General features: G+C 42.3%; 1 protein-coding gene across 8 annotated transcripts; it reads left to right on the top strand.

The window, feature by feature from the left end:
• Positions 1–1,195: 1,195 nt before the first annotated feature.
• E2F6 (E2F transcription factor 6) lies at positions 1,196–12,957 on the top strand. Of its 8 annotated transcripts, none has more exons than XR_015708581.1 (9): positions 1,196–1,605; positions 4,459–4,507; positions 6,057–6,273; positions 6,591–6,750; positions 7,826–7,939; positions 9,452–9,599; positions 10,328–10,405; positions 12,218–12,299; positions 12,667–12,957. XR_015708581.1 is itself a non-coding variant. In XM_087776202.1 (8 exons), exons 1-7 carry the CDS (start codon positions 1,540–1,542, stop codon positions 10,363–10,365), a joined length of 792 nt encoding a protein of 263 aa, XP_087632328.1. In that variant the 5' UTR covers positions 1,196–1,539; the 3' UTR covers positions 10,366–10,405; positions 12,667–12,957. The 8 variants fall into 8 exon arrangements, 6 of the variants coding, with proteins under 6 accessions (XP_087632328.1, XP_087632327.1, XP_087632326.1 ...); XR_015708580.1 differs by having other exon boundaries at positions 12,542–12,957; XM_087776202.1 differs by lacking the exon at positions 12,218–12,299.
• The last annotated feature ends 14,106 nt before the right edge of the window (positions 12,958–27,063 follow it).

Here is a 27,063-nt window from a genome sequence, read left to right as displayed (position 1 = left end):
TTTTCAAGATAAGAGAGTGTTATTTGACCTCTCCAGACTGGCATATTAGAAGATGAACAAAGTTCTTCATGGCTTTGAATTCCTCATACCAGACTGGCAGTTTTACACACTCTCCAATGAAATTCACATTTCTCCAGAGCACCTGCCCTGAGGATGGGGAAGGGAAGTGACTGGAAATTTCACCTAAGGTGTAGGTGGGGGAAGTAAAATAGTTCACAAATTCTTTAAGCAAAAAGAACTCCATGACAGACCTATCTGTTGTACAATATGGTAGAGGACAATGAACTGCCATAAAGAGCAATCAAGCAACAGATCGGCGATCTAACAAGGAGCTGTGTTTTAAAGAAATGTTTTCGTCTGACAAACAGAAGTTACCTACTAAATTGGAAATTTTGAGATTACTGCTGATGCTGACAAATGAGCAAGGCAACAGTCAGCACTTGTAAAAGGTTATCAGAAGAAAGGGCAGGAGGTATGGAATTGGAATTTGGGAAAGGATCTGGGACCTCTTGCTGGGGGGTAAATGGACAGGCTGGGTTCAGACAAGCAACATCTCTTGGCTCCTCTCTGGCCCTAGAGGAACATAGCTAGCCCTTCACCCACAAACCTCTCCCAATTAACTTATTCTTGACATGGGCATGGGATCCTGGTCTCCCCAGTGAGTGACATACACAGCTTTGGCCTTCTCGTACTAGCAAGTCATGACAGAAGTAGGTTATTTGGCAAGCAAGCAATACTAATTATTCTCACACCTATTTACACGATGGTGCTTCGGCAGGGCGCTCTCCCCTTGCTCGCGCTGTACACCGAGGGAAGCAAAACCTCCTTCCTTGCTGCAACCGAAGTGCTAAGAACTTCCCCGTTTTAACCCACTTTAGCCCACCGCAGCGCTCAGGGGAGCTCCCCTTGCAGGCCGACAGGGCAGCGGGCGAGCAAACCCTTTTCTCCGCCGCTCTGGGAGGGTGATGAGAGCGGAGGAAGCGCCAATCCGGGCGATGCCGGGAGAAGTCCCCTCCCTCCCGGCGCTGGGCAGAGAGGACCCCCCCTGACGGCACACCTGCCCGCCGCTGAGGGGGCGGAGAGCCCGGCCCGGCCCCTGCCCCGGCCCCGGCGGCCGCTGACGGGCGGGAAACCCGGGGTGGGCGGGGCGGCGGCGGCGGCGCGAGCGCGCCGCAGGGGCCGGTGGGAAAGGGAAGCGGCCGCCTCGCCGCGCGCGCGGGGGTGCGGGCCCGTCGTCGCCACCGTCGCTCGCGTCGCGTGCGCAGGGGGCGGGGCTTCCGCGCTCCCGCCCGAGCGTCCGGGCGGGGCGGAGCGGCGGCCATAGCGGCTGCGGCGAGGCCGGGAGGGCCCTGCCGCCCCCTCCTCCCGGAGGTGGGGTGGGGATGGCGGCGGCTTCTTCCGACGTGGGCCCGCGGGCTCGTCGTGAAGGCCTCTGAGCGCCCGCCCTCCCTCCGCCGCCTCGCCTCAGGGCGGGAGAGGCCTCCCGCCGCGCTAGGCCGCGGCAGGCCGGCCGGGGGAAGGAGGAGGGGCCGGGCGAACATGGCCAGCCCCGGCAAGTGGGAGCGCCTGAGGCCGCTGCGGCCGGACACGCTGCGTGTGAGTGAGGTACACGGCGGGCGGGGAAGGGAGGTGCTGCCTGTGGGTGGGAAAGGGCGGGACGGCGCGGCAAGGCTGCGCGCCCAAGGCGGGAGGTTTTGAGGAGGTTCCCGAAAGTCCTTGCTTTCGCCTGCCCGGCGGGAGATGCCCGAGTTGGAAAGATGAGGCAGGCCCGGCCGGAGCGGTGCCCGAAAGGGGCGTTGGGGTGCATCCCTCCGTCGTCGCGCTTTAGCAGGCTGCCTGGGAAAGGACAAGGTAGTGATGTTAGTCATGGTCAAAGGGACGGCTTTCTTAGCTGTGTTACCTGTAGTCTCTTAATCGGGCTAAATAGGCTGTAGCTGTGTTTGAGAAAAACAGACTGCAACTGTGCGTTCTGTTCTCTGTGATGAACATCTGTGATGTTCAGGTTGTCGTCTTATATGCAGCTTCCACTGCTACTTTTAGTAATGTTATGAGGTAGCTAACAAAAACCAGGTCTACTTCTAACTCTGTGATACTTTTTAAAAATGTTTATTGTTATTAACCTTGGCTGTTGGGCTAAATGATATTTGGTAGTATTGTCTTAAAGCCATGAAAAAGTTTATGTAAAGTTTTACACTGGTAATTGGAAATTTCTTATTATTGGAGATGATGATTGTAAGAAACAGCGAGTGTTGGGCACAGCTTCTTATGTAGGTGTGTACATGAATCAACCAGAGGTGATGCTTTTCTGAATCTGCAGGAGGTGGAAGCAAGGACAGGCTATCAAGGAGAAAGATAAAAAAACCCGCTGTCTGGACACGTAGGTATGGTGCTAGGAAGGCCAAAGTTCTAGTGTTGAAACTAGCAAGGAGTGTCAAGGGTGACAAGAAGAACTTTTACTGCTACATTAGTGATAAGGGGGGGTGTGTGAACCTGCTGGTAAATGGGACAGGTGATTTAGGAAGAGCAGACTCAGATAAGGCTGAAGTACTTGGCCTTCTTGCATGGGCCTTCAGAACTGATGTCCCCTACGCTTTGTCTAAGAGACAGGATTCAAGGAGAGGAACAACCAGCAATGGAAAAATGTCAAGTTAGGAATCTCTTGAGGAATCTCAACCCATACAAGTCTGTAGGACCCACTTGGGGTACATCCTGAGAGGGCTGAGAGAGCTGGCTGATGTCATTGTGAGGTTGCTCTCTTATCATCTTTGAGAGGTTGTGGAGGTCAGCTACAGCTTCGTCTTCATTCAGTCCCTTGGAAAGTCATGAAGCAAGTTCTCTTGGACATTATTTCTCGGCATGTGAAGGAGAAGGCAATTGGGAATAGCCAACGTGACTATACTTGCAAACTGATTACCTTTGGTGATGAAATGACCAGATCTGTAGATCCAAAGCCTTTGATGTCATCTACATTAGCTTTAACAGGACTTCTGAAACAGTCGTGTGCAGCATGCTCCTCCTGGAGTTGGGATGTTACAGATTGTAGACTACTAGATGAGTAAAAAAGGAACCTGTCTAGATCGTCAGGCTCAAAGAGGAGCAGTTAGTCGTTCATACTTTACCTGAAAGTGGCTTACAAGTGGAGTTCCTCAGGGATGTATCCTGGCACCTGTCCTGTTGATAGGAGGAGGAGGATGTGGGATGCACCCTCGTGATGTTCATGGATGGGGAAGGTGCCACAGACAGCTAGGAACAGGCTGGAGGAATGGCTTATCAGGCACCTCAGACTTCAACCAAGGAAGCTGAAAATTCAAGTGTGAAGCCCTGCACCTGGGCCTGTACGCTGCAGTGGTACGGGCTGGGACCTGAGTGGCTGGGGGACCACCCTGCTGAGAGGACCTGGGGGTGCTGATGGACAGTGGGCTGAACACGTGCCAACGCTGTGCCCTGGCATTGAGGTATGTCAGGCTGTATTAGCAGGAGCATAGCCTCCAAATCAAGGGAAGTGATTCTTCTTCTCTGCTTGGCACGTACTAGGCTGCTCCTGGAATGCTCTGTCCATTTTAGGCCCACCAGTACAGGAAGGCTGTTGGTAAACTGCTGAGGGAGCTTGGTAAAGCCACCGGAGCCCTTCAGTACTCGCAGGGAAGTTAACAACAAGGTGGAGCCAGGCGCTTCACAGCTGTGCATGATGGGAGGCTGAAAGGAAATAGCCATGAATTGAAACAAAAGAAGCAAAAGAGGTTGCAACTTGATGTAAAATGAAACTTTTTCACTGTGAGAACAGGCAAGCAGTGGAGTGGGATGCCCAGAGAGGTGTAGCCTCTATCCCTTGAGATTTTCAAGACCCACTTGGGTAAAGCCTTGAGTAAGCTGCTCTGATCTAATGGCTGCTCCTATTTGGAGTTGGAGGTTGGACCAGAGACCTTCTCAGGTCTCTTCCAATTGGAATGAGTCTGAATTTGAAAATACTCCTTTTGTTAAATTAGGGTGGGGAGTGGAATGAAGTACTTACTTAGGCTTATCCTGTGAGTTTCTTGACCAGAGCAGACTCTGCTGCCAGTCTGCAAGTCTACTACAGAATAATTGTAATGCTGTATAATAGCGGTGTATCTTCTGTATGTGAGCTGGAATAGCTGAAACTTGTATTTGCAGAGTTTATACAGGTATCTCTTTGTGTTGTGACCATTGCCTGAGTGTTAGGGAGTTCGGTGGTGTTTCCTGCTTTCCAAGACAGAGGGAGATGTGCTGAGATTAAGGGCTGAAAATTCTAACAGGAATTAATGAGCGTGCATCCCTTCTATCCCGTGACACTCCTTCATCGTAATATCTGTTGAGTCGTCAGCACTCTGATGGCTGTAGCATGTGGAGTTGATTTGGGTATTTCCTCTGGAGAAGCTTCCTGTGTATATAGCATTTTATGTCAGTTATTTCTTTTTTTGTTGTTGTTTTTTTTCCCAGCCACCAATGATCAACCTGAGCGTGGATGATGACGTACAGTTTGTGAGAAGTAAGTTGCTGTGTTCTGTGTTTGAAGATTATTTATGAAGTATTTCATGCTTTTCACAATGCTGAGTACATGGTGTAAACAAATGATAAATTGTCATATATCTAATATAGGCAGAACAGGAGGAATGCTGCACATTAAATGAAATAACAGATATGAAGCAACACATTCTTCATAGTTTTTCCTCTTTAAATCTCCTGCAAGTATACCTTCCCACTGCTGTAAAGAAAATAACTTATGGGAAAAGTGAGTTAGAGAAAACTGGAACATTGTGCTGGCAAACATATGTTTTCAACCGGTATTAATAAATGTAAATACAAGCTTGAGTGAATTTGCGTTGTTTTGGTTTTTTTTTCTCACAAATTGAATAGTCTCGCACATCTCACAGTAGCACAGTCCAAAACTGAGTTGTTGAACCTGTCACTGCATGCTAAAGAGTGCACAATCGTGCAGCCATGGGATGGGTGTGATGTACTGCGAGTAAAAGTGCATTTCTCATTCATCCTGGTAAAAATACTGCAGTTTGAAGTAGAGTGTTTCCTAGGGAAGCTTCCTTACACATGCAGCCATGTGCACGAACACACACGCACGTGCGTTCTCTTGAAGCATTAGACTGGAATATTACTCAGTTTGATCAGGTATGAAATACCTGGTTTGCTTTGCAGGAGAAAAGACAAGTAACAGCAGGATTTGACAGTCTTTCATTGACTCTAGCATCAGATGAGTGCATGTGTACCATGTCTTTTTTGTGCTTTAAAAATACATACTTTTTTGTGCTTTATGGATACATAAATAACAATCTGAAGTTAAACAAGGTGTTCATCAGTAACTTCTCTGCTGTTTCTGCAGATATGCTGGTAATGGATACACATAGCACAGGGACCTCTCTTAAACCTGTGGTGTCCTGGTGTCTTTAGATCTTTGTGGCATTAGTAAATTAAACAATGGCATCACCGGTTCTTTTTGTCCTGAGGCCAAATAGTACAGCCAGATTTTGTCCATATATTAGGTTCTCAGACTCCAGAACAGATTGGTCACATCCAGGCTGAAACAGTCCCTGAAATGAGGCAAACTCCTGAACCATGCCTGAATGTTACCTGGGAGATCTACTGGTTAATTTGGGCCAAGGGGGGGGCGGGGGGGAACAACAACAACATTTTAACAGTGTGATGGAGCTGATGATAGAGCTGCAGTTCTCTGGCAGTGCCCTGACACTATCTATAGTTAATCGAAGGTTTCATTGGTATTCATTCAGTGGTCTGAGCTCCTATAGAGCATAGTTACGTACCTGTTAGTGTCCATACTAGCAGTCTGAAGTCATGAACGTTGAAAGCCTGAAGATGCATGCTTGCTATTAAGATACAATCATTGCAAACAAATGAAGGTATATGTAGTTAATAGACTTTATATGATGCGATTGCAATGTCAGCATTAATAATGACAGTGTTTTCAGCCTTTTATCTTCATTGCTACTTCATCACTATTGTTCTTCTAAGGAACACTTCATACTCGTGTAGTAGTTTACCCCAAATATTCTATCAAAACTTTACAGGAACTCTGAAAGTCAAAAAGCCTCGATTTGATGCATCCTTGGTTCATTTGACCCGAAAATTCATGGATCTTGTCAAAACAGCTCCGGACGGTGTCCTTGATTTAAATGAAGTAGCAACAACACTTGGAGTACGGAAACGAAGAGTGTATGACATCACCAATGTGTTGGATGGAATCCACTTAATTCAGAAAAGATCTAAGAATCTTATCCAGTGGGTGTGAGTTGGCTTTGAAACTTCTAATTTCTGAAACAATAAAACCCAACAATGTTGAGTAATGTTTATAACTTTGAGAGTACTTTTAAGCATATTGAATTACTTTTAATAGATAAAAATATTCTAAGTTCTTCTGTATCCTTAGGCTCTCTGAATTACTTACTATATTAACAAGTATCAAGTGCAAAAGCACAATGAAGCCTATTTCAGCAGAGTAAAGGATGCCAGAGTTCCTTGTTGTCTTCTATTAGTATACTTTGTGTTCAATAAACAGGATCTTATTTATATAGCCATACTGGACAACTTTCATATTCTTCTAGAGGTTCTAATCTTGACCAAGTTGTCGGAAAAGCACCAGAGCAGCAAAACCTTAAAGATGAACTTTCTGACTTGTCAGCCATGGAGGAAGCTCTGGATGAATTAATCAAGGATTGTGCTCATCAGTTATTTGAACTAACAGATGACAAAGAAAATGCAAAATATCCTTTTAACTCTTGCATTGCTTTAACACGTGGTTTTGGTTGCAAGTACTCAGGTATCTAGTAATAGGTGTAGGCTGATACCACAGGTATGCAGTAATACTTGATAATGAGTTTTATAATAGGAAATTTATCGGTTATTTTATATTGGTGTATACTAGTCACGTGCCCTGCTTTGCAGTATCATGTGCAATCTAGCCTGTTCTCAGGGGAGTGCTACTTCTGTGACCTTCCCACTGCAGAAGAATGGAAGTGGGGCAATAGTCCTGGTACCCTGACCATCACCTTGTTCTCTCCGTTATAGAATAAAGTTGTCTCAGGGGCAGGTCTTGACCTACCAGTGAGATTGAGTTGCTTAGTGAGATGAGAAAGAGGACCCAAAACAGAGTCCCAATGGCCTGTAGCCGAGAAGATCTAATGGTACGTTGGTTGTGTCCTAATACTGTTCTGTCTCTTGAGAGAGGTTCCAATGCAGTCTTGTCTTTCAGAGGGGTTTTGATAACAGAAAAGGGATTTCTTTTAATGTGACATAAACATTGGATTTTGGCTTTAGGTTGCAATAAAATATTACTTAGCTCCCTTGCCTAGCAGAATGTTAAGGTCTGTGCTCAAATGAAATGTGTCCATTTTCTGTATGATAGCAGGAAAACTTCATTACACTTTACTTGTTCTGGTTAAGAAAATAATTCCATAGTTTTCCAGGAAATTATTTACATGCGTAGTTATTAGAAAACAAAGAAGTAGTTTCTCAAGGGCAGCATTCCTCTGCTTTATGGAGGGAATGCTCCCTTAGACTTATGACGGCATCTGTGAAAACGGTTTGTCAAATTTGTTTGTTTTCTTAATATTGAATATCTCAGGTTTTTTTAAGCCTTTTCCTTCCTAGAAATAAAGAAAAAAGGTTTTCCACTTATCAGCTAATACTAAATTTTACAAAGCTAGTATTAAAGTAACCTGAGCTAAACTGTTTACCACTTTTCTTAAGCTGGTATTCTGCTTCAGCATATCTTACCATCATACTCTTTGCTTCTGCCTGTTAGCAAATTACTTTACAGAATCCTTGACCAATGTATACACTAGCTTATGTGACATATCAAGATATCCGTAGCATTCAGGCATTTCAAGAACAGATTGTGATTGCAATCAAAGCTCCAGAGGAAACCAAATTGGAAATACCAATTCCTAAAGAAGTAAGTTTTATACATTCCTGTCTTAAGGGAACAAAAGTTCTCTAATTTGATTTTTTGCAGCAGCAATCAGTAATTGACTTCCAAGTTCTTTGTCATGTACAGCAAGTATCGGTGCTTTATTTTTCTTGTGTTCTACTAAACAACGCTGTAGGGATAATAGTCTAAGAAACTTATTTGCAGTATTTTTTGTTTACCTAAATTATTAAACAATAAACATATCTGAGCTTTAGTTATTTGGTTTTGCTAGAGAGAATGGAACAGCTGTAATAAATGTTACTTATTTCCACTGTTGGTTTGTTTGATAATTGCTAGGATAATGAAACTTGCAAAGAGCTGTTATTGTTTGTATACTGAAATCTACAAAAATTGTAAATCTAATCAAACAAAGCAATAAGCATGATTTGATAATGATCTTAACAGCATGTAAATGCTGTCTTACTGCGTAATGAGTAGACAGTTATTGTTACTACAATACTAAAGTATGAAAGGCACAGTGTGGTCGGTTTCGGCCCTCTAGGGGCTCGTGTCAAGGTGGATTTTTCACAGAGGTGGGGGGCTGTGCCCTGTCCTCACCTCGTGGTACAACAGGCATCCCCCCTTGCAGGTCAGACAGAAGGGCCATAGCCTTACCCTCTGCTCCCAGTCCCACTGCGCCTGGGCCTGTGTACTGGGAACCCACAGTTTAAGGTAGTGCTGTGAAAGCGGGGGAATACTGGAAGCAAGCTTAAGATAACAAATGGGGCTTTAATTCTGTTTTCCTTTTCCGTGTGCATTTTTTATAATGTCCTTAGTTGTGTAGTCATCACATCTGCCTTGCTGTGTGCACAGAAAGGGAGGTGATATTGTAGGAAAAGGAGGTACGACTCAATAGAACCAGAAGACTTAGATCCACTGCATGGATCTGCAGTGGTTTCGCTGGTAAAAGCAGCTGGTGCTCATCCTGTGGAGATGAAAAAGATAAGATTTCAGAGGCTTCCTGAAGCAAAAGAAGGCAGGATTTTAAAAGCTGTACTTCAGAGAGAACAGAATCTTCTCTCTGTTGCTCATTTAATTTGATTTGCTCTGTGCCTTGCAACATGATGTCTGCTAAAGGAAAGCAGTAAAATTAACACGGTTTAGTTGCTTTGCTGTATTATTAAAGCTGCTACGTGCTCTGATTTGTTTTCTGATCCATGGCATTGACTTGTCAAGTTTTAAATCCTGTTACTCTTCCTAAATATATAGTAAATCTTGGTCATATATCTAAAGGTCAGTAACAAGACTAAACAAAGTTTCGTTTAGGTGCACGTTCATCAAAAAGGAAACCTTGTTAGCTTAATGGTGCTTAATAATTGGTCTACAAATCTCTGTAATAGTCGTAATTTATGTAGAACTAGTAACACAATTTTATATAGTTATGTCATTCTTGTATTTGTTCTGTTCTTAGTCTATTGGCTTAAAAATATGTGCAAAAATAGATAACTGATGTGTAAGATTTGTTCTTTGGTTTATACGCAAGTCGCTGTTTTGTAGGATTGCATAGAAGTACATGTGAAGAGCACAAAAGGACCCATCGATGTGTATCTATGTGAGGTGGAACAAGAGAAGCCAGGTGCCAAAACTTTTGAAGATATGGATACCGTCACTTCTGAAACTGAGCCATCAGTTCCTCCTGATGAAGGTAATGTCTTCCATTTACGTTTTTATCCCCATGTAATTTTTTTTTTGAAGACGGTCATACCATTCTGATAAAGTTGAAAACTGTACTGTACAAGTATCATTTTGTGGTCATAGTTTGTGGGCCAAGATGTGTGGGACCGTAGGAAACGCCTGAAAGAGAAGTCGATGCTGTTGTGTTATCGCAGGAGGTCAGAGCCAGGCAGGTGCACACGTAGCAAGGCACTCTTGTTCCCTGACCCCTTTCCTTCCTCTGCTCGTTCCTGGTTTCCTGTCGGAGCTGCGCTCTGCGGATGGAACAGCGCGTGTCAGTTCTCCGCTGCCTCGCTGCGGAGTCCAGCAGCTCAGCTGAAATAGTTGTCGTGAGAGTTAAGATGCTGTTTCAAACGAGAGCGTGCTGCTCTTGCTCGTTACTGCCCTGTCTCGGGGAGGGCAGACAGAAGAGGGGATGAAGTATTTTGATCTCCTAGAACAAGACTGGCTGGAATACAGTCTCTCAAGAGCCCCCGTGCTGCAGGATGTTGTGGTTTAAAAATAAATGTGGCGGGAATTGCAGTAGCTCAGAACACAAAAGATAAATTATTTTTAGCAGTGCTGCTTTATAGTTGAGGGCAAGAGTTGACTTCTTAATCTTAGGCATTTTTTTACTTTATTTTGCTTGCGAAATGATTCGGAATTTTATTTCCTACAATGACGGTAATCTTATTCCTTTTTTTACTTTTCCTTTCAAAGTGAGATCTCCGGGGGAAGAAAAAAACCAAACCACCTGAGATGACAGACTAATTACAACTCAAAAATCTAATACGGAATGTAAATACCTGTGTTATAGAGCTTTTCCAAAGCCGCTTGGATCTGCAAACTTACTAACCTGAAGTGTTCCAAAGTGTTTTAAATTTAAACCAGCAGTGGGTTGGTTGAGTGCTTTCACAGGATTGCTTATCTTCCCAAGTCAAAAGACAACAGTTCCTAGAGTTGCTTTTAGGAGCTCTGTTTTCATAATTGCATGTGATCTACAGAGCTTTGGGAAAATGGTATTTTTAGCTTATGAAATAATTGTAATTGACGGAAAACATAGGCCATTAATTACTTCTGAAAACGAAGATTTGAAAACTATTTCTGGAATGATCCATAATCCTTATGAGAATGTATATAATACAGAAATGCACTTTTCAGTTCTGAGGCTGCACTACTACTAAGCAGGACTGTCAAATACGAGTGTAACAAAGACCTGGTGTATCGGAAGCCTTCACTATAGGAACAAGATGTAAATATCGTGAGAGTTATGCCTTACACTGTGTAGATGCTGTTTGCATTGTTTGCATCCAGCTCTGCATGAACTATGGTATCAACACTGAAGTTAAAGAATTGGGCTTTTTGTATATATCTGTATCATGTCTAGGTAGTTACCAATGTAGATTTATTGAGATGGTTTGCATTTCAGCCTTTGTACAGCAAAGAAATAAAATAAGCTTATAAAATATGAAATAGTCTAATCGGTCAGTCTAATGAAACACGTTGGGTTGTCTTTGTTGGAATTCACGGGGTAACTACAAGCATGAAAACTGATGTGAAAATTTTAAGTCCAGTGCTGGCAGCTAGCAGTTAGATCTGGTTCTTGTGATGCCACAATGCTGTAGCAATTTTCAGAAGAAACATTATGATCAGTTAACTACTTAAATTGGTCCCTTCCACTTCCTAGAGTTTACATACAGCGTAGCTTTAGCCTAGTACCATGATCTCTTTGTGGCTTTAGCTTGCAAAAATACGTAAAATACGTTAGAGCTACATCTGTATTCATCCATCTTTTAGTATCTGTAAAATGAAGCTTCAGAATTGTGATACTGGGTTTTCTCAGTGAATTGACTGTCAGCGTACAACTGCTGTCCTTAGGCTCATTTCACTGCAGTACTGAGAAGTGTGCTTCGTAGTTGTCTGTGTGGGGAGGGGGGGTTGGTTGGCTTGTTTTTAAATCGGAACTCAAAGTCCTTGCTTTCCCCGTCACACGGTATCAACAACTAGCCATCTACTCAGAAGTGAGAACACCCAAGCTAATAAACCCCTGAACATTTTAACCAGCAACTCTACAGCTATTTTTAGACAGATGCTGCGAAATTAGATGCCCTGTATTCTACTAATAAATACAAATTCATAACAGTTGATGCTGAAGAACTTAAATATACCTAAATACAGACTGAGAGTTAATCCAGTTTTCTACAAGGTTCGCTAGTTCTGCAAAATGCATGGTATTATAGTATGCAAACTGGGAAATACACCGAGTGCAAGCCTGTCTCAGAAAGTAATCTTGACTTCTCGTGTACGTGCTACCGCCTTCCAGTTCCAGAATACAGGACTTCAGTGTTGGATACTATTTTTCTGCATCTCTGTAAAACGCAAACTGCAGGCTGAGCTGTTACAATTATACATAAAAGCAAAGTGAAAGCACATTTCATACCTAGGTCACAGTAAAAACGGGGCAGGCGCTCCTCCAATGAAGCTGGGGGCGGGGGTTAAAATTAAGAAATGATCATTTTGCACAGCCAGGTCGTCCTTTCCCTTCAGTGTCTGGCTTTTTCCAGATGGCAAATGTGCTATTTGCATTTTTACATTGCTGTTCTCTTTCAGTGGGGAGAGAGGTCTGTGCCCAAGAGAAGTGTTGATCCCCCTACACTGGTTCAACAACTTGGGATAACCTTTGCTTTGAAAGGTGTGAAAATTTCCAGCACCAACAACTAATGCTATGCCCTTGGGTGGGATGTTGTTGCGTGATGATACAGCGTTTTGAACTGTGGAGTAACAAGTGTACTTTTACAAAATAACCATCTTATAAATGTTAAGAAAGTCTGTTTTCAAAAGCAGAACATACCTACTTTATTTAATTGAAGCATTAAGATCTTTCTTTTTGAACAAACCTCTAGTGATTCTGGTTTTCTTCTCTCCTTTGTGCAGGTTTTCTAGCTGTAGAACTCACTTTTTAACTTCAAGCTACACAATTATCACAGTGAAACGGGAGAAGCTGTAATATGACAGTGATACTATAATTATTTTCTTAAATACATCTATTGTTTTAATAGCGCACCTTCAGTGGAACAAGTGGACTTTTGAAGATTAAACCACTCCCTGGTACTACTTGGATACTGGAGTATTGCGATACTGGAAAACGACGTACTGTATAAGCTCAGTACGCCCACTAGCTGAAAAGACCAGACTTGGACTGGAGGAAAAGTTCCTGAGTGATGCTGACCTTAAACACAAGTTACAAGCTCACTTAAAAAGTAAACGTGATAGGATCTTACTCTGAATTTGTATAATAATGCTTGATTTTTTTTTCTGAAAGGTTATTAAGATTAAAGTATTTTTGTTGAGTCCGCGTCTGTCCATTTTCAACATATTTGTATGTGTAAGCACTTCCCTCAGCCATTTGAAGACTGCCTGTAATAAATTAAAAAGCTCTAATAACGTTTTTGTCTTTCCTTCAATAAGAATGGCTGAGTGTATAAATGCGTTAATCAGCACCAGCCAGGATCCGTAATTATAAAACGGCCTGGTCTTGCTGACTCTGTAACTGGAACAAACGCCGCAAGTTGCCAGTCCAGCCCTTATTTGGTACGGGAAATCACTCGTCGGAGTTTTCAGATGTGAATTGCAGTTTTTAAATAATGTGATTTATAAAGAAGAGAGAAGATTGCTTTGCTTTAAATTACTATCTTTTGGAAAGCACTTAAAAGACAGCAAATTCCTTCATTTTGAGTAATCTTTTTGTTGTGTGTGAAGAGCCTCATTTATAAGCATAATTAAATTACGCTGATTTCAAAAGTCACTTTAGCTCTTGTAATTTTCAGTGGTGAAGTCAGCCTGCTTGCTAGAGGATCGGCTGGTCCCGAGGAGCTGGAGCTGTGAACCCTTGTGCTCCGCGCTCTCGGTGTATCGGCTGGCGCTGGCACCGTGCTGGGACTTGAGTAACCGCTGGAGTGCTTATCCGCAGCACTGATCTGCTATTTTTGGTTCCACTTCTGATCTGCCGGCAGTAACTTGGGAGAAGTCTGTTGAGGCTGAAATCACATAAATTATACTTGGTTGTGTACGGTTTGTATAAATCTACACCAGGCGTCTCACGCAGATGTTTACTGAAGGATTGGGATACTCACTTGTAAAAAAAACTATGTTCGGAAGGAAATCTTAATGATGTTTGGAGAGAAAGAGAAGCCTGGTTCTCTCCACGCATCTCGTACGTGGTTCCTTCCCTCCCTCCCATCCCGCTGCAGCCTGAGGGCCGTTGCTGCCTGGACGCCCGCCGCGCGCAGGTGGGCTCGCGGTGGCTCCCCACGAGGTGATCCATGAAGGAGGTGGTGGTCGTAATCGCCCCCGGACTGAGCGATGGGGCCACAGGAGGCCCTCCTCGAAGCTGTAGCAGCACATTCAAAAGATACAAGCTCAGGACATCGTTAGTCTTTTACTGACTTTTATTAGGCCTCTAACATTTCATTGCATCCTTCTTCAAAAGGAAAACCTAGCATTAGCACTTCAAATGAAAACTTTAGGAATCTAAAAATCTGCAAGAAGCTATTCAAGTTCCTGCAACAGTTTTGCTTTCAGTCTTTTGTAGGTTCTAATGCAAATCCTGAACAGATCTGCTTTTAGATAATGCAATATTCTTTTCCAGACAGACAAGCAATGTTGGTGGTACGGCTGTCATTTTCTAAGGAACTCTTTTTTTTTTTTTTTCCTTCTTTTTCCATCTGTAGCCGTAGAAGTGTCACAAGCAGGTTACAGCCGTAGTTGTTACTCCTCTAACATGCAGCCAAACCGCATATCATGAAAAAAGAAGCAAAAATTGTTAAAGATTTTCTTGCAGATTAGGAAGGTGTCAGATCAGATATAAAGTTTCAGCCAGCTCAGAAAGAGAAAACCTGGCTTTATATATATTGTAATTACAAGGCACACAAATTCTTAGGAGGCTTGCTGGCTCCTAAATCTAGGATAACATTTGTGTTCACAAACTGTGACCTCAACATAAAAGAGTTTGTTTCCAAATGTGAAAATAAAAGAAGTTATCTGTCAGAAGAAAAGTTCAAAGTCCAGTAAAAACATTTCAGAATTTATTTGGATAATAAAGTTTTAAAGGGGATTGTAAGTTAGAGATGGGCCCAGACCTTTAAGTGCAAGTTAAGAAGCAAGGACCTGCAAACTTGAAGAGTAAAACAAGGTCAACAGGCCCCATGTTTATTATACCAGTCGTTAACAGCAAAGGTTGAAGCTAGATACAGACTTCTCTAAAGACTGAGATTTCTGGCTGAGATTGAGCGTGACCAAAATATTTGTGAGACAGCTGGGATTCCAGCAGAAGAATTCTGGATCTAGAAACACCAGCAAAGGGAGAATTTCCCTCATTATTTGCAGCGGTAGCTGTTTGTAGGCAGTTACTTACTGCTTTATTTTCTTCACAAGCACGCAAAAAGAAGTTCTTGAGCACGGGTACCTGTATGAAACATATCCTACTAAATATTGCAAGTGGTAAAATTTTGGCATGGCGTCTGGAACGAGGGAAGGCATTAATGCGATTTTGAAAATGAGGACGCACAGTCCGTATCTCTAATGCTCTTATTGGTAAGATCCATCTTTCTGCAAACTGTGATGACACTGTCTTCTGGTGTTCTCATCTGCTAGGTGGTACTCTGCCTGTGCTCTTGCTCAGAAGTGTGCAGAAAATAAATTGCATGTAGAATGAATGAATGAACAAATGAATGAACGGAGGAATGAACGAGCTCCCATTTTCCCCTGCTGAGACTCCTGAACATTCAGACCATTTCAGACCATTTCTTCCTGACCACACAGCAGCTATGAAAGTACTGAGAGTAATACCAGACGCTCTGCTGTTAGCTGGACACTCAAGGATCAAACCAAGCTTCCCAGAAGTTAGTTGTGATCTCTTCATGATCCCTAAAACACCTACAAAACCAGGACAATATCCACACGCTGCCTCCACCCCTTACACTAAAGCTGGTTGCACAGAAGTCGTAGTCAAGAGCAGAGAGACGTGATTTACTTGATAACGCTGCTCCCCGCAAATCATCAAAGAACCTTTTTACCAAGCAATGTTCTCATCACCAACGCCGGTAATACTTTAGTTTTGTGTAAGAAACAATTTCTCGTGGCAAAAATCCCCCTGGTGTTAGAGACAGATTCAACCTTAACTGCCCAGCAACGTGTGCAAGGCCTTCAAACTGGTGAGAAGCTATCGGAGATGATGATTTCTGTCCTTATTCAGCTGAAGAGAAAACAAACACCTTTGAAATGATGCAAAATGATCCCATCCTGGGAGAATACTCGTGGGGGAAATACAGAGATTTGCCTCAGGAACTGCAGCATCAATTCTTCCTGTGATCAGAGGTTTGAAAATAAAAGCAAAATACTGTGAAAACATTAGCGTTGCCTTTCCTTTGAGATCAAACAAGTCTTAATTGCAGATTTTTCTTGGAGAACTGAATAAAGGGATAAATCCAAATGTCAGTCTTTCAATTGCCAAAGTTGACACATCAGTTGGCAGTCTCAACGCACAGATCGGTGGTTTTGATCTGTTTGGAAAGTATCAAAAATACTGACAGCCCTGGGCCACTGAGTAGCACAAAAGGAAAATACGGATTACTGTGTATTTATTGATTAATTATGTGTTTCTCCCCATCCAAAAGACTCTAGACTGTATTAAAAATTTACTGCAGATTGAAGCTCAGGAGTCTTACTTCTTTTCAAAAAGGAATTCAATTTGTGACATTAGATGATCACGCCATAGAGTTAAAAACAAGTATCTTCCATATGAAAATATCTTTTATTCCCAATCTGTAAAATACTGTTCCTTTATACATGGAGAAAATATAGACTGTTCTAATCTGGAGAGAGGGGTTGGAAGGCTGTCCAGATATTGTCTGTATGCTGTGTATTTGTCTCTGAGGATCTGTTGCCTAGAAATGAAAACAAGACAACAATAATTGTTTACATAGATGTTGCCTGAAAACTTCTCAGGCATTTATGCTCCCTCTGCTGGCTTTATGCCAATGGGCCATTTCTTAAATTGACAAGTGGGAGCTATTTTTGTGGGGTAAGGAGGGAAGTCTACAAAACAGCATTTATGATTTGGAGAGAAAATTATACAGCTGTGAAGGGAAAAAAAAATCCCCCCAACGCCACTTAAAAAGTTTTTTATCACCTTTGAAATGAAAAACTGATCAGGATGGCATCTGTTCATTCAATTGCTTCTGATCAGTTTAAAAAAATCAAGGTTCAACCAGAAATAGTCATTCAGCCACGTGCTGTATTGACAGCAAACGGTGGCTCTGAAATGGGCACGAGTGAGCAGAATAAATTATACTTGGAAGTGAATTGTTACACTTGCATATTTTGCATAGGTAATTCTCAGTTTAAAAGTAATAATGGATTCACAATGGTAACACTGGTAGTACATACGAATTACTGAGATACAGAACTATGATTATCAGAAGGATGAGATTTGGGGTTTCTGTTTCCATATAGAGAGAGTCTCAGTGTGGGCTGTCCTCTAAGGACAGTATTACTTACATATAAACCCATATATCCTTTCACCCCCACATCGCGCTGCCATCAGGCAGCTTGCTGCCTCTAGACGAATCATTCCTCTGTGCTGTGCCCATTTGCAAAAAGGGGGTGAGGCTGCCTTGATCTCCTTTGCAAAACCCTACCAGTTCTACTCTGCAGCGACTCCTAAGAGCGTACCGGCTTCCCCAGGACCTTCCACAGGATGCTTGTCCTAGAAACCCCAGCACCAACAAAGGCAGTCCTTGGATTTCTTGCTGTGCTTCGTGAAGCAACCGCGGTGGGTGCCAGGACCTCCCAGGTGCCCCAGGAGAGCATCTTCTCTGCAGACAGCACCGAAAAACTCTCTGCTATCTTGAAAGATGCTGTCCCACGGCTTATTGATGCCCTCAGTCTTTACTGCATGTCCTTTAACAAATTAAATGGCAAAATAAATTCAATGTTCCAAACACATAATCAAAATTAGCATCTTATCGACAATTTCAATTGAGAAGCCAAAGTTTACAAATGTACAAATAAATATTCTTTATGTTTATTTTACATATACTGGGTTTTTTTTCCTATCTGGCTTTTGTAATAAAACAGGAAAATGTGCAACATCTGATTAATCTTCAGTATAACTTGCATTTTGTTCAACGATGACAAAATTGTTCCCTCTCTGGGTTAAATAATCTGACATTTAAAAAAGCTTAGTGATAGGATTAACCCTTTCCTCACCCCTTTTTCATGTCCCAATACATCTTTTTTACAGTGGCCAGAGAGGAACTGCAATGGGTACATCCTTCCAGCATCGTGGCTTGCATGCAATAAACACTCGAAGCAGCCTGAACCGGTGCGGAGTTTCAAGGGCAACTTTGGCAAAAGGGTAAAGAGGGAGAAATTACCCACTATATCCAGCTGTGTCAGACAGGGCCCAAGCCCCACGCTGACTGAAGTGCTCGGCGCACAAAGACCCAACTCTACAGCCCAGCGCGTACGTGGGCCCGCGGCCACGCTGCGCCTGGGGACGGCCAGAGCAGCTCGCTGGCTTCCCAGAGGCTGCGGGGCCACTAGAGGGATGTCTGCAACCATCCTTCCACCCGCTTCCGAATTGCCAGACCACCACTTCTCATTCCTGACCAGTTGCAAATGACACTCGGCATCAAACTGTAATTGGAAATGCTGTAAAGAATCTATCAGAGGGCTGCTCGCCATGGCCTAGCGAAAGTATCTGGAAACTACTGATCTGGAAAGATGCGACGCACGCCGGTGCGCCACAAGGTTCAAGTGAGCTGATCAGAAATCTTCTGCTTGAACACTGTGAAATTCCAGTTTGGTGGAAAGCAAACGGCTTGCCCCCAGTTCCCTAGCTGCTGCTTTCCTTCCAGCACATCAGACACGAGCCACCCAAGTCTTTTTGACAGCCCAAGTTCAAGGACATCCAGGTCTCGGAAGATCAGGGGGGCTGGGCTGTGGCGGCACCAGCCGACACTCTGCGGGCTATGCAGCTGCCTGCCTGCCTGCGGTACCTGTTGCAGGGCAATCCTGGACAGCTGCTTGGAAAATTCTGAAAAAAAACCCAAATTTTGTTCTTTTCTGCAGTAAAATCGCTTTTCATGATGCCACTCTGCAGGCAGCTTCAGATCCAGCACTTGGTTTGGAGCTGGAATTCTGTTCTACTGTAACATTTCCTACACTTCTGTCAATTCCAGCTAGACATATCCTTTTTTTTTTTTGTTTCCTATGGTTCAGCTTGTACCTTATGGCATGGCATAATCTATCTAAACTATCAACAAGTTAGCAGTATGCTCAGTGACAAAAGTACTTCTTATTATTTTTTTTATTAGTTCGAAATTAGTTGACTAGAAAAGGATGAAAATTTAATAATGCAGAGTCCCCCCTCCTACAGGGACCAGCAGTTGGAACTGACCGGATGAAAGGGGCTGCAAACAGAGGAAAAACTTGGTAAGCTGAAGAAATAAGCATTAGTTTTAAGTGCTATAATAGTCCTTGTGTACCCCAGAACAGCCTAATTAATGAGCCCTAATTTATTACCCTGGCTGGGTAGATGGGTCGAACTCTTATACTTAAAAAAAGATAAAAATGTGGTTTAATTTAGGTGGAAAAGAAGCAGCATCGATTTTAAAAGTGGTAAGAGTCAGAGTTGGATGATTTATTTATTTATTTTAATAGTTAATTCCCCGGAAAATGTGGTTTCAGTCATGTCTAAACTATTTGCTTCAAATTTGCTGAATAGTTTTGGCTGGAAAAAAAACAAAGGAGGGGATAAACTCTGTTGGAAGAAAGTCCCCAATTACCCAATAGCTCAATGATCAGAGCATTTACTTAGGTAGCAGAGACCCCTTAGCAGAGGCTGGTTTGAGGCAGGCCACACTCAATCCTTCCTGTTACCACTGTGATTTTGTCCAGATGGAGAGGGATGGGGACGCACCTCCCAGGGGAGCGCGCTGGTTCCCAGGGTGGGAAGCCATGATTCTCATGCTCCTCCTCGCTGACCCAACGAACTCGGTGCCTTTGTGCAGGGCAACAGCTTCAACGCGAGGAAGAATTTCCCCTTTCTCCCATTTTCGGGATCCCCAGTCCTTTGACAGCTTCCCAAGAAGTAGAAATCTGCTTCAAATTCCCTTCGACAAAAGTAGGATTTCCTTATCCTAAGTATCTCCATGCTATGAGATTAAGAGACCGCCTCTCTTCTTTCAAGCATCCAGAGCAAATATTCTACATCGGGTCAAACAGAACATTTAATGGTCCACGCAAAGAAACACCTCCACGTTATTTTCTTTCAGCAAGGAAAAACAGCCAGTTTGCTTATGTCCAAACTGTGCTGGTTTTTATTATATTCAGTGTGGGTTTTGAACAAAAATGTAACCTCCACAAAGTCTTTAACTGGTCGTGAAATAGTTCGGTTTCACTTTTGTCCAGGGTGCGCTACGCTTCTTACAAACTATCATGTCTGCAGCCACAGAAACAAAGAACTGGAAACGACTTTGAGGGCTCCCGACGCCAGTCCCTACCATGCCGGTCACCACATCGTACAACCCTTTCAAAATGCACTGATCACGCTGCAGGTAGTTATTTTCTTGCTGCCTTTACTCAGATGAAGATTGTATCATCATTCATAGCTAGAAACTTTCTTATTTCCCATCTAAGTCTATCTGTGGCCAGTTTACAGGCATACGTTCTTCTGCCAGCATTGTTCTGTAACGCAGAGAGCTCTTAGCCTCCGTGCCTTGATTTCTGTGGTATATCTACAGACACCACCATACCTCAGTCACCCCTCTGCTGGACTTCACAAACTGAGTTATTCAAGTCACCTCCCATACAACAGGCTGCCTTGTTCCTTTACCTCTGCCCAATTCCCACTTTCAGTTCCTGTCCTTCAATACAGATGCACAGACCTATTTATGTCCTAGCAGTATTTTTACTTGATCTCGCCCTTACCCTATCTTACTTGAGCATCTTTGTTAAATTTTACAATACCATTTACCCTTTTAAATTCCACATTTCCATCAACGAATGGAAGCCTGCAGTATTTCTCCTCAGCTGTTTCCAAACAATAAGTTCCCACATTATATCAGAATTTCTTACTAGTCCCAAAGGGCACATCCCCCTATAGACTGTAGCATTTAATTTTATCCTATTTCTATCATTTCCGTCATTATAATCCAGATCTTCCAAGCAATATCCCTACCCTCAGCCCTCTGTTGATGTTGTCTTCTGACTCTGTGCAAACAGCCTGCATCATCAGCACACTCCTTGATTTTACGCTGGTAAACAAAAAGGTTCTAATTTCAAAATGTTAAACAAGACAGACCAAGCCTGGTGCCTGTAATTCCTACCAATCCAAATCTTCAAGGATTCAACTAATACCGTCCTATTTCACCCCATAAGGCATTGCTGTCCTACCTATAGTCAATTCTTTCTAGTTTAGGAATAGTATGTTACCCTCCAGAATGTTTTATAGCTGGATCTCCTACAAAGAACGCACATGAAAAGTTCCCTTAATAATTCCCATTAACTCTGGCCTTATCAAATTATTGATAACTCCTACCATATCAAATTATTTACTGAAGACAAGGCAAATGAGATCAGCTGCACATTTTTTTGCCATTATTTTATAGCTGTGATTAGTCTGGTGCGATGTACATTTAGACTGTTGCCTGTTTTCTTCCATATCTTTGTTATTTGCTAGAAATGTGCTTTTAAACATTGTACGCTACTGAGGTCACAGAAGGAGTTTGATAACTGTCATATTTGTCTCCTTTTAAGATACAGATCTATACTTATTATTTTCAATCATATGGCAACATCTGGGCAACAGTAATTTATCTGAAAATCACTTGTTATTGAAATTGAGATGCAGTTTTAGTAATTCCAGAATTCTGATGTTTATCTGACACTGAATTTATTAAAATCTTCAAAGCTTTTCTTCCAATTTGGTTGTAACTATAACTTTTATGACAACTTTCATAGCTTAATTCTGCTGACCCACATAGTGTTTTGTTTGTAACAGTTACCATCACCAAAGCCTAGACGAAGTATTCATTTGGACTGGGAGAAAACTGAGATCATTTCTACGCTAGCCTCTTCACGCAGTCGTCCCTTTTACAATCTGTCAAGTCCAGTGATAAAAGTTGTTAACAAGACGGTCCTTCTTGTTGGACAAAATGAGGAGAAATAGGAAAATCATATTTTTGCGAAATAGAAAGAAAAAAAAAGGGTTCCTGGATATTCTTTTTCTTTCTTTCTTTCCTTCCCTCCCTGTGCTGAGTGTTTACTTTGCTGCTCGACTCTGATGTTGCTTAAATACAAAACGACATAATTTCTCCAAGAGCGTAAACCCTTATCTGCAAAGCTATGTCTTCACTAGTGCACTCACGATTGTTCTTATTCCTATTTTACAGCCCCTGCAAGTTCCCCAAGAGTAGGCCCAGCAACTGTAGTTGTTTACACCCAGTATCAGCTAGACTGGCTTGTTTTCCCCACAATTAACAGTAGCTAAGTCTTGATGAAAAGCAGATCGTAGGAATGACAGTGCTAATATGGAGACACATAATGTGGGTATTCAGAGATGCACACAGAACTACAGCAATGATCATCTTTATTTAGCCTGTTCTATAGAAGTCATCTTCTACTGGCATTTCCCCCTAATTGCAGGGAGTGTTCGGTGCCCAGGGTTTTACTGTCACTTTCCAAGCCAGTTCCTGCATACTTATGGCTAAAGGCCAGATCAAAAGACGGATTTATTAGGTGCCTACAATGGCCCTTACACCAAAATCCAGGATTGCAATCCAAAAATAGTCTTCTCAATAGCCATCTAACTGTGAAGGTTGCTAAGTTTGCTACCTACCTCTCTGCCTCCACCCTGCTGAGTGCTCTCATCAGTAGGCTGGAGAGCCTTTTCTTCCTGGCCTCTTTATTTTCTCATTAATGCATTTTTACTGCATAAAGACTGCTTCAGCAGAATGCATCCTTAGAGAGGCAAAACCACATGCAAACCTGCAAGATAGTGGCTAGGAACTTCATTTGGAGGTGGAATATGCAGCATGAATTGCCACAGGATGGAGAAAGGAGAATACATACATGGGTTCTCACTCTGCTAAAGAGTTCCAGATCGGATCAGGATGGACATGCTGGTTCAGATTACATATCATCTGGGAAAACACAGGATTTCGGGAACACTTCTTATAACAAGTTCTGTTCAGTACACAGTTGGGCACTGCTTTCTAAAATGTCTGATTCTCCTCAGGTTTTCTATAAGGAGCCTATTTGCCCAATTCTGGACTTTGGGTTCCATTTTGGGAAGCAAGTATTTAAATGTTTGATCCAGAATAAACGATCAGAAATGCTTCTGTTCATATGGGTACATGTTCACTGGAAGAGATAAGTATTACAGGCATGCAAGTGATGGGACTGAATCAATCCTTAGTCCCCTTGTCAGAATTAAAAGGAGGCAGAAACAGCTTTGAGAAGCTATGGCCAGCACTTCCAAGGGACCAGCAGCTTTGCACCCTGCACACTTCCAATTCTGCAACCTTTACAATGTGTCACACCAAGGAAGTGCTGGAGATAATGCTCAGAGTAGAAATAAGAGTGGCAGAAACCCTCCTCTGCTCCGAGGTACTGTGAGGTATAAGCAGCCTACTGACAGCACGACAAGGAGGATTTCATAAATGAGTGCAGCCCCTTGAACTGCTGTGACTTACACCTATGGGCCGTACAGCCCCAAACTTAGCCTAAATGTAGAAAGCAGCAAAGGAAAACCTGAGGTCACTTTGTCCTTACTCTCCAAGCTACGCTCACCGCAAGTTTCCTCCTGAGACTTAAAGCAGAGAATCTGGCACATCAACATCACGTAAGCATTTCAATTAACCTAGATTCACAGTTTCACTTCTGTCTTCCCAATGCATCCAAGAAACTACGAAACTACCTTGTTAAGAAAAGCAATGTTAGTTAGCTGGGGCGAATCAGGTAACCAATTAAAAGAAAGACAGGCAGAGACCAAGGCCTGCATTATCAGGACACACCCAGGCATTATGCAGCCACTTTTGTTTCACACCTCCTTTTCTTGATCCTCTGGTACTTGTGTTTAAGATACTGAATTCAACACAGCACAGAGAGCACCAACTAATATTTCTGCATTTATCAGCTATATAGCAAGACATGCTGTTTGAAATAGTGGGAAGCGACGATACCTGGCATACCTATCAGAGAAAAAAGTATATTCCTTGCCAAGTAGAAACAGTAGATGTAGACCTTCACCTATGAAGTTTACCATATGAAGATATTTTCTTTAACATTTGCTTCATTACTTTGGTTTGCATTTAATTATACAGATGGCTGAGTGGTTTTGTAATTTTATAGCTGGCCTGTGCTAGTGATTGATGTGGTAGTGTCATTCTTACTGAGGGCTGCTGGTTTGGAAATACATGGGGTTTGAAAAGCTGCTTGTATTTAAAGCTGCTAGTTGCAATGCAACAGATGCTGTACCATGAATTAAATGAAAGAATGTTAAAAAATGGGTTTTTGTGGACTTTACATAACAATAATATTTGCACCAAGACAACACTGCAATCAGAAAATCAACAATGATGATGATTGTGGGTGACTGTGACTCCTTCAAAAACATGTGCTTTTATATCACCTAGACACAGAAGTCATGTACCTTTCTTCCCATCTGTTTTCATTAACCTAAAATGAAGTAAAAGGGTTTTTTTTTTAATACAGAAAAAAAAATTATTAACCCTTAGACTGATTAAACACTAGCATGTGAGAAATGAAATTTAAAAAAAAAATCACAATACACGTATTCCTTTCTGTCCCTATTTCATATTTGTGAATCTAAAAATAAAGAAACCCTTATGCTAGTGAAGTAAATGTAGATTATTTTCTGAAGGTAGAATGACAATCTTTAGCTACAACCTCCAAAGTCTCGAGACCTCATTATCTAAAAAACCACCTCTTGTCCTATTTCCATCACAACAACAATGATCAACTGTGACTTCAAACGGTCAGTGCAGCGTCCTGGATGCCCCAGAGGGGAGGGACGATAGCTATGCACCTTTGCCCATAGCAGTTTGGCACAGCTTAATTTTGGCAGCTTTCAAAGACTGTGTGTTTGCTTGGACTATTTGTTTTGTCCTTCTTACTCTGTTGTCACAATTTGGTTCTCAATCTGGATGAGAGTCAATTCACGTCTCTAAACAGAGATAGCCCATGAGATCACTGGCAACTCACTTAACTTTTCTATGCATCTGTTTTTCCATATGCAAAACATAAAAATGGACTAGATCCACATGAGATGCTAAACCTAAATTTTAGGGACCCTACCAATTAGTAGAATCAACTCGCCCATCAGTAGTGCTCTTATGCTCTCTCTACAATCCCTGCAGAGAGTGGGAGCCTAAGAAGAGGATTTGCAAAAGCCTTAACTAGCCAGCAGCAAGTGCTAAAAACATAGCAGCCTCTTCTCCTAAAACAGATGCACAGATGGGTAGTTTCTGTTCTTTTTCTTTTGCAACAGCTAGTAGTGAAAGCATGCCTGAGGTCCAGGCCAAATCCCTCTTCTTCCTGAGAAGGCTTGATACTTATGGAATACCCTACAGGAATGACCTGAAGCTGATGACTTTTAACCAATAAGCCCAGTTTACCAACTTCTTACAAATCTGCTCCTAAAAAAGGCCAGTTCTGAAAACAGTCAACAGCAAATTCCTGACTGCCTCGGGACACCTAAGGCATATTTGGACCGTAGACACCTAAAGAGTTAAATGACATTTCAGGGAGTAGAGAGGTGAAGGATCCAACTGTGGACTCATAGGCTTAAAGCTGCAGCATGCATGCCGAGAGGCTTGGACTTTGCTTTACAAAACATGTTAAATAACATTTGACAATTCACTGCATTGGACTTCGAAACTACAGTACACGGACCAAGTAAAAACAGTTCTTCCTTAGATGGTCTTTGTTAGGGATAGGTGTTATCCTATCCTAAGAGATACACGCCACTCTGGGCAGAAAAGGTAGAACTGTAAAAAGACAACAAAAGGTGCTGTTATTTTTCCTTCAGGACATGTTAAAACAGTGTTTTTCACAAATACTAAGGGAAGGATCTGACTTTCTGGGTGCTCTTTTTGCCACTTAATCACTTAGAACCAGCAATAAAGCTTCTGCTGATGATTTTGTTGAGGATTTGTGTCATACAAAGGAATTCAGCTGACTCTGCCATTGTCAATTTGTCCCTGTAACAGAGTAAAACTTGTTTCCTCAGTAAACAGATATGTCCTGAAGGCTGAAAGAACAGATCCATTGGGCAAGAATTTCAAGAAGGTACTGTTTCTACACACTTGCTTTTGAAGTCACAATCACTTTTTTTTGTATGCAAAAAGGGATGTTATGCTTATTTAAGAATTTGTTACCTTTGTTTAAATAGTGCCCTGAAGAATGTCACTAAATCATGTAAGCTAGATAAAGTAAAGATTAGTTTTAAGAAAGCTTATTTTATAGATAAGAAAAATGAGGAAAAGCGAAGCAGCTTGCCTATAGCCAAGGGGAAACTGAAGAGAGCTTAGATCTTCACATCACCCAGCGCTCAACTCAAAGCTCATAGAAATCACCCCCAAAACTGCTGTTGCCATTAGCAAAATCGAGTGTGGGCTCCTTATTGATCACTGGAGACACACTTCTCACGTTTGGTCTCTAGTCCAAACCTATTTTTAATCCCTTCTTAAAAAATCCAAAACATTTCTGCTGTGCCGCTTACAAGAAATTAGCCAATGAGTAGGCTGTACATGAAGAAATCATGTTACTTTTAGGTAATTTAGAGCTTTTAATGGTTGACATGCTAGGCCGTGTAACTTCATGATCCTACTAGTACCCACGTCCTAATCCTTGTAGCAACTCTACTAGTTGTTGCACCTACTTCTTTTATCTTGTTGCAAAGTAAACTGCTCAAGCAAATGATGTGGGGTTTTTGTTGGTGTTGCAGTACAGCGGATCCTAATCTGTTTTAGGGATGAGGTAGTCCTATGATACAAATAAACAGTGCCTCTCCCAAGCAGATTTTCACCAATTCGTTCAGAAAACTCACCAACTTGGTGAGGTTCACTGAAAGAAGTGCGAGTCACAACGCCCAATTTGCCTTTTCAAAACGTTCACGTGTGTGCGTGTGTTTCTGTCAGGTTCAGGGATTTTGATTCAGAGGACTGTAAAACATAATCCAGTTATGGGGTTTGGGTTGATATTCGGACCCAACCTTCCCTCGAGTTGGGGGCTGTTCAGCGCCAGGGCCCTGACTCAGAATATCAGAGAGAGTGATCTCACTCAAAACCATGTGAGTGACTCATGTATTTACTTTTCTTTGACTCCCTCTCCTCTTCCTTTCAAGTTAAAATATTGGCCCATTTTTCTGA

The sequence above is a fragment of the Nipponia nippon genome, unplaced genomic scaffold, assembly GCF_047370975.1.
Source record: "Nipponia nippon isolate SJK-2023a ecotype South Korea unplaced genomic scaffold, ASM4737097v1 scaffold_4, whole genome shotgun sequence".
Classification (NCBI taxonomy): Eukaryota; Metazoa; Chordata; class Aves; order Pelecaniformes; family Threskiornithidae; genus Nipponia; species Nipponia nippon.
Note: the sequence above shows the minus strand (reverse complement) of the source record. Positions and strands in the feature narration are given on the sequence as shown.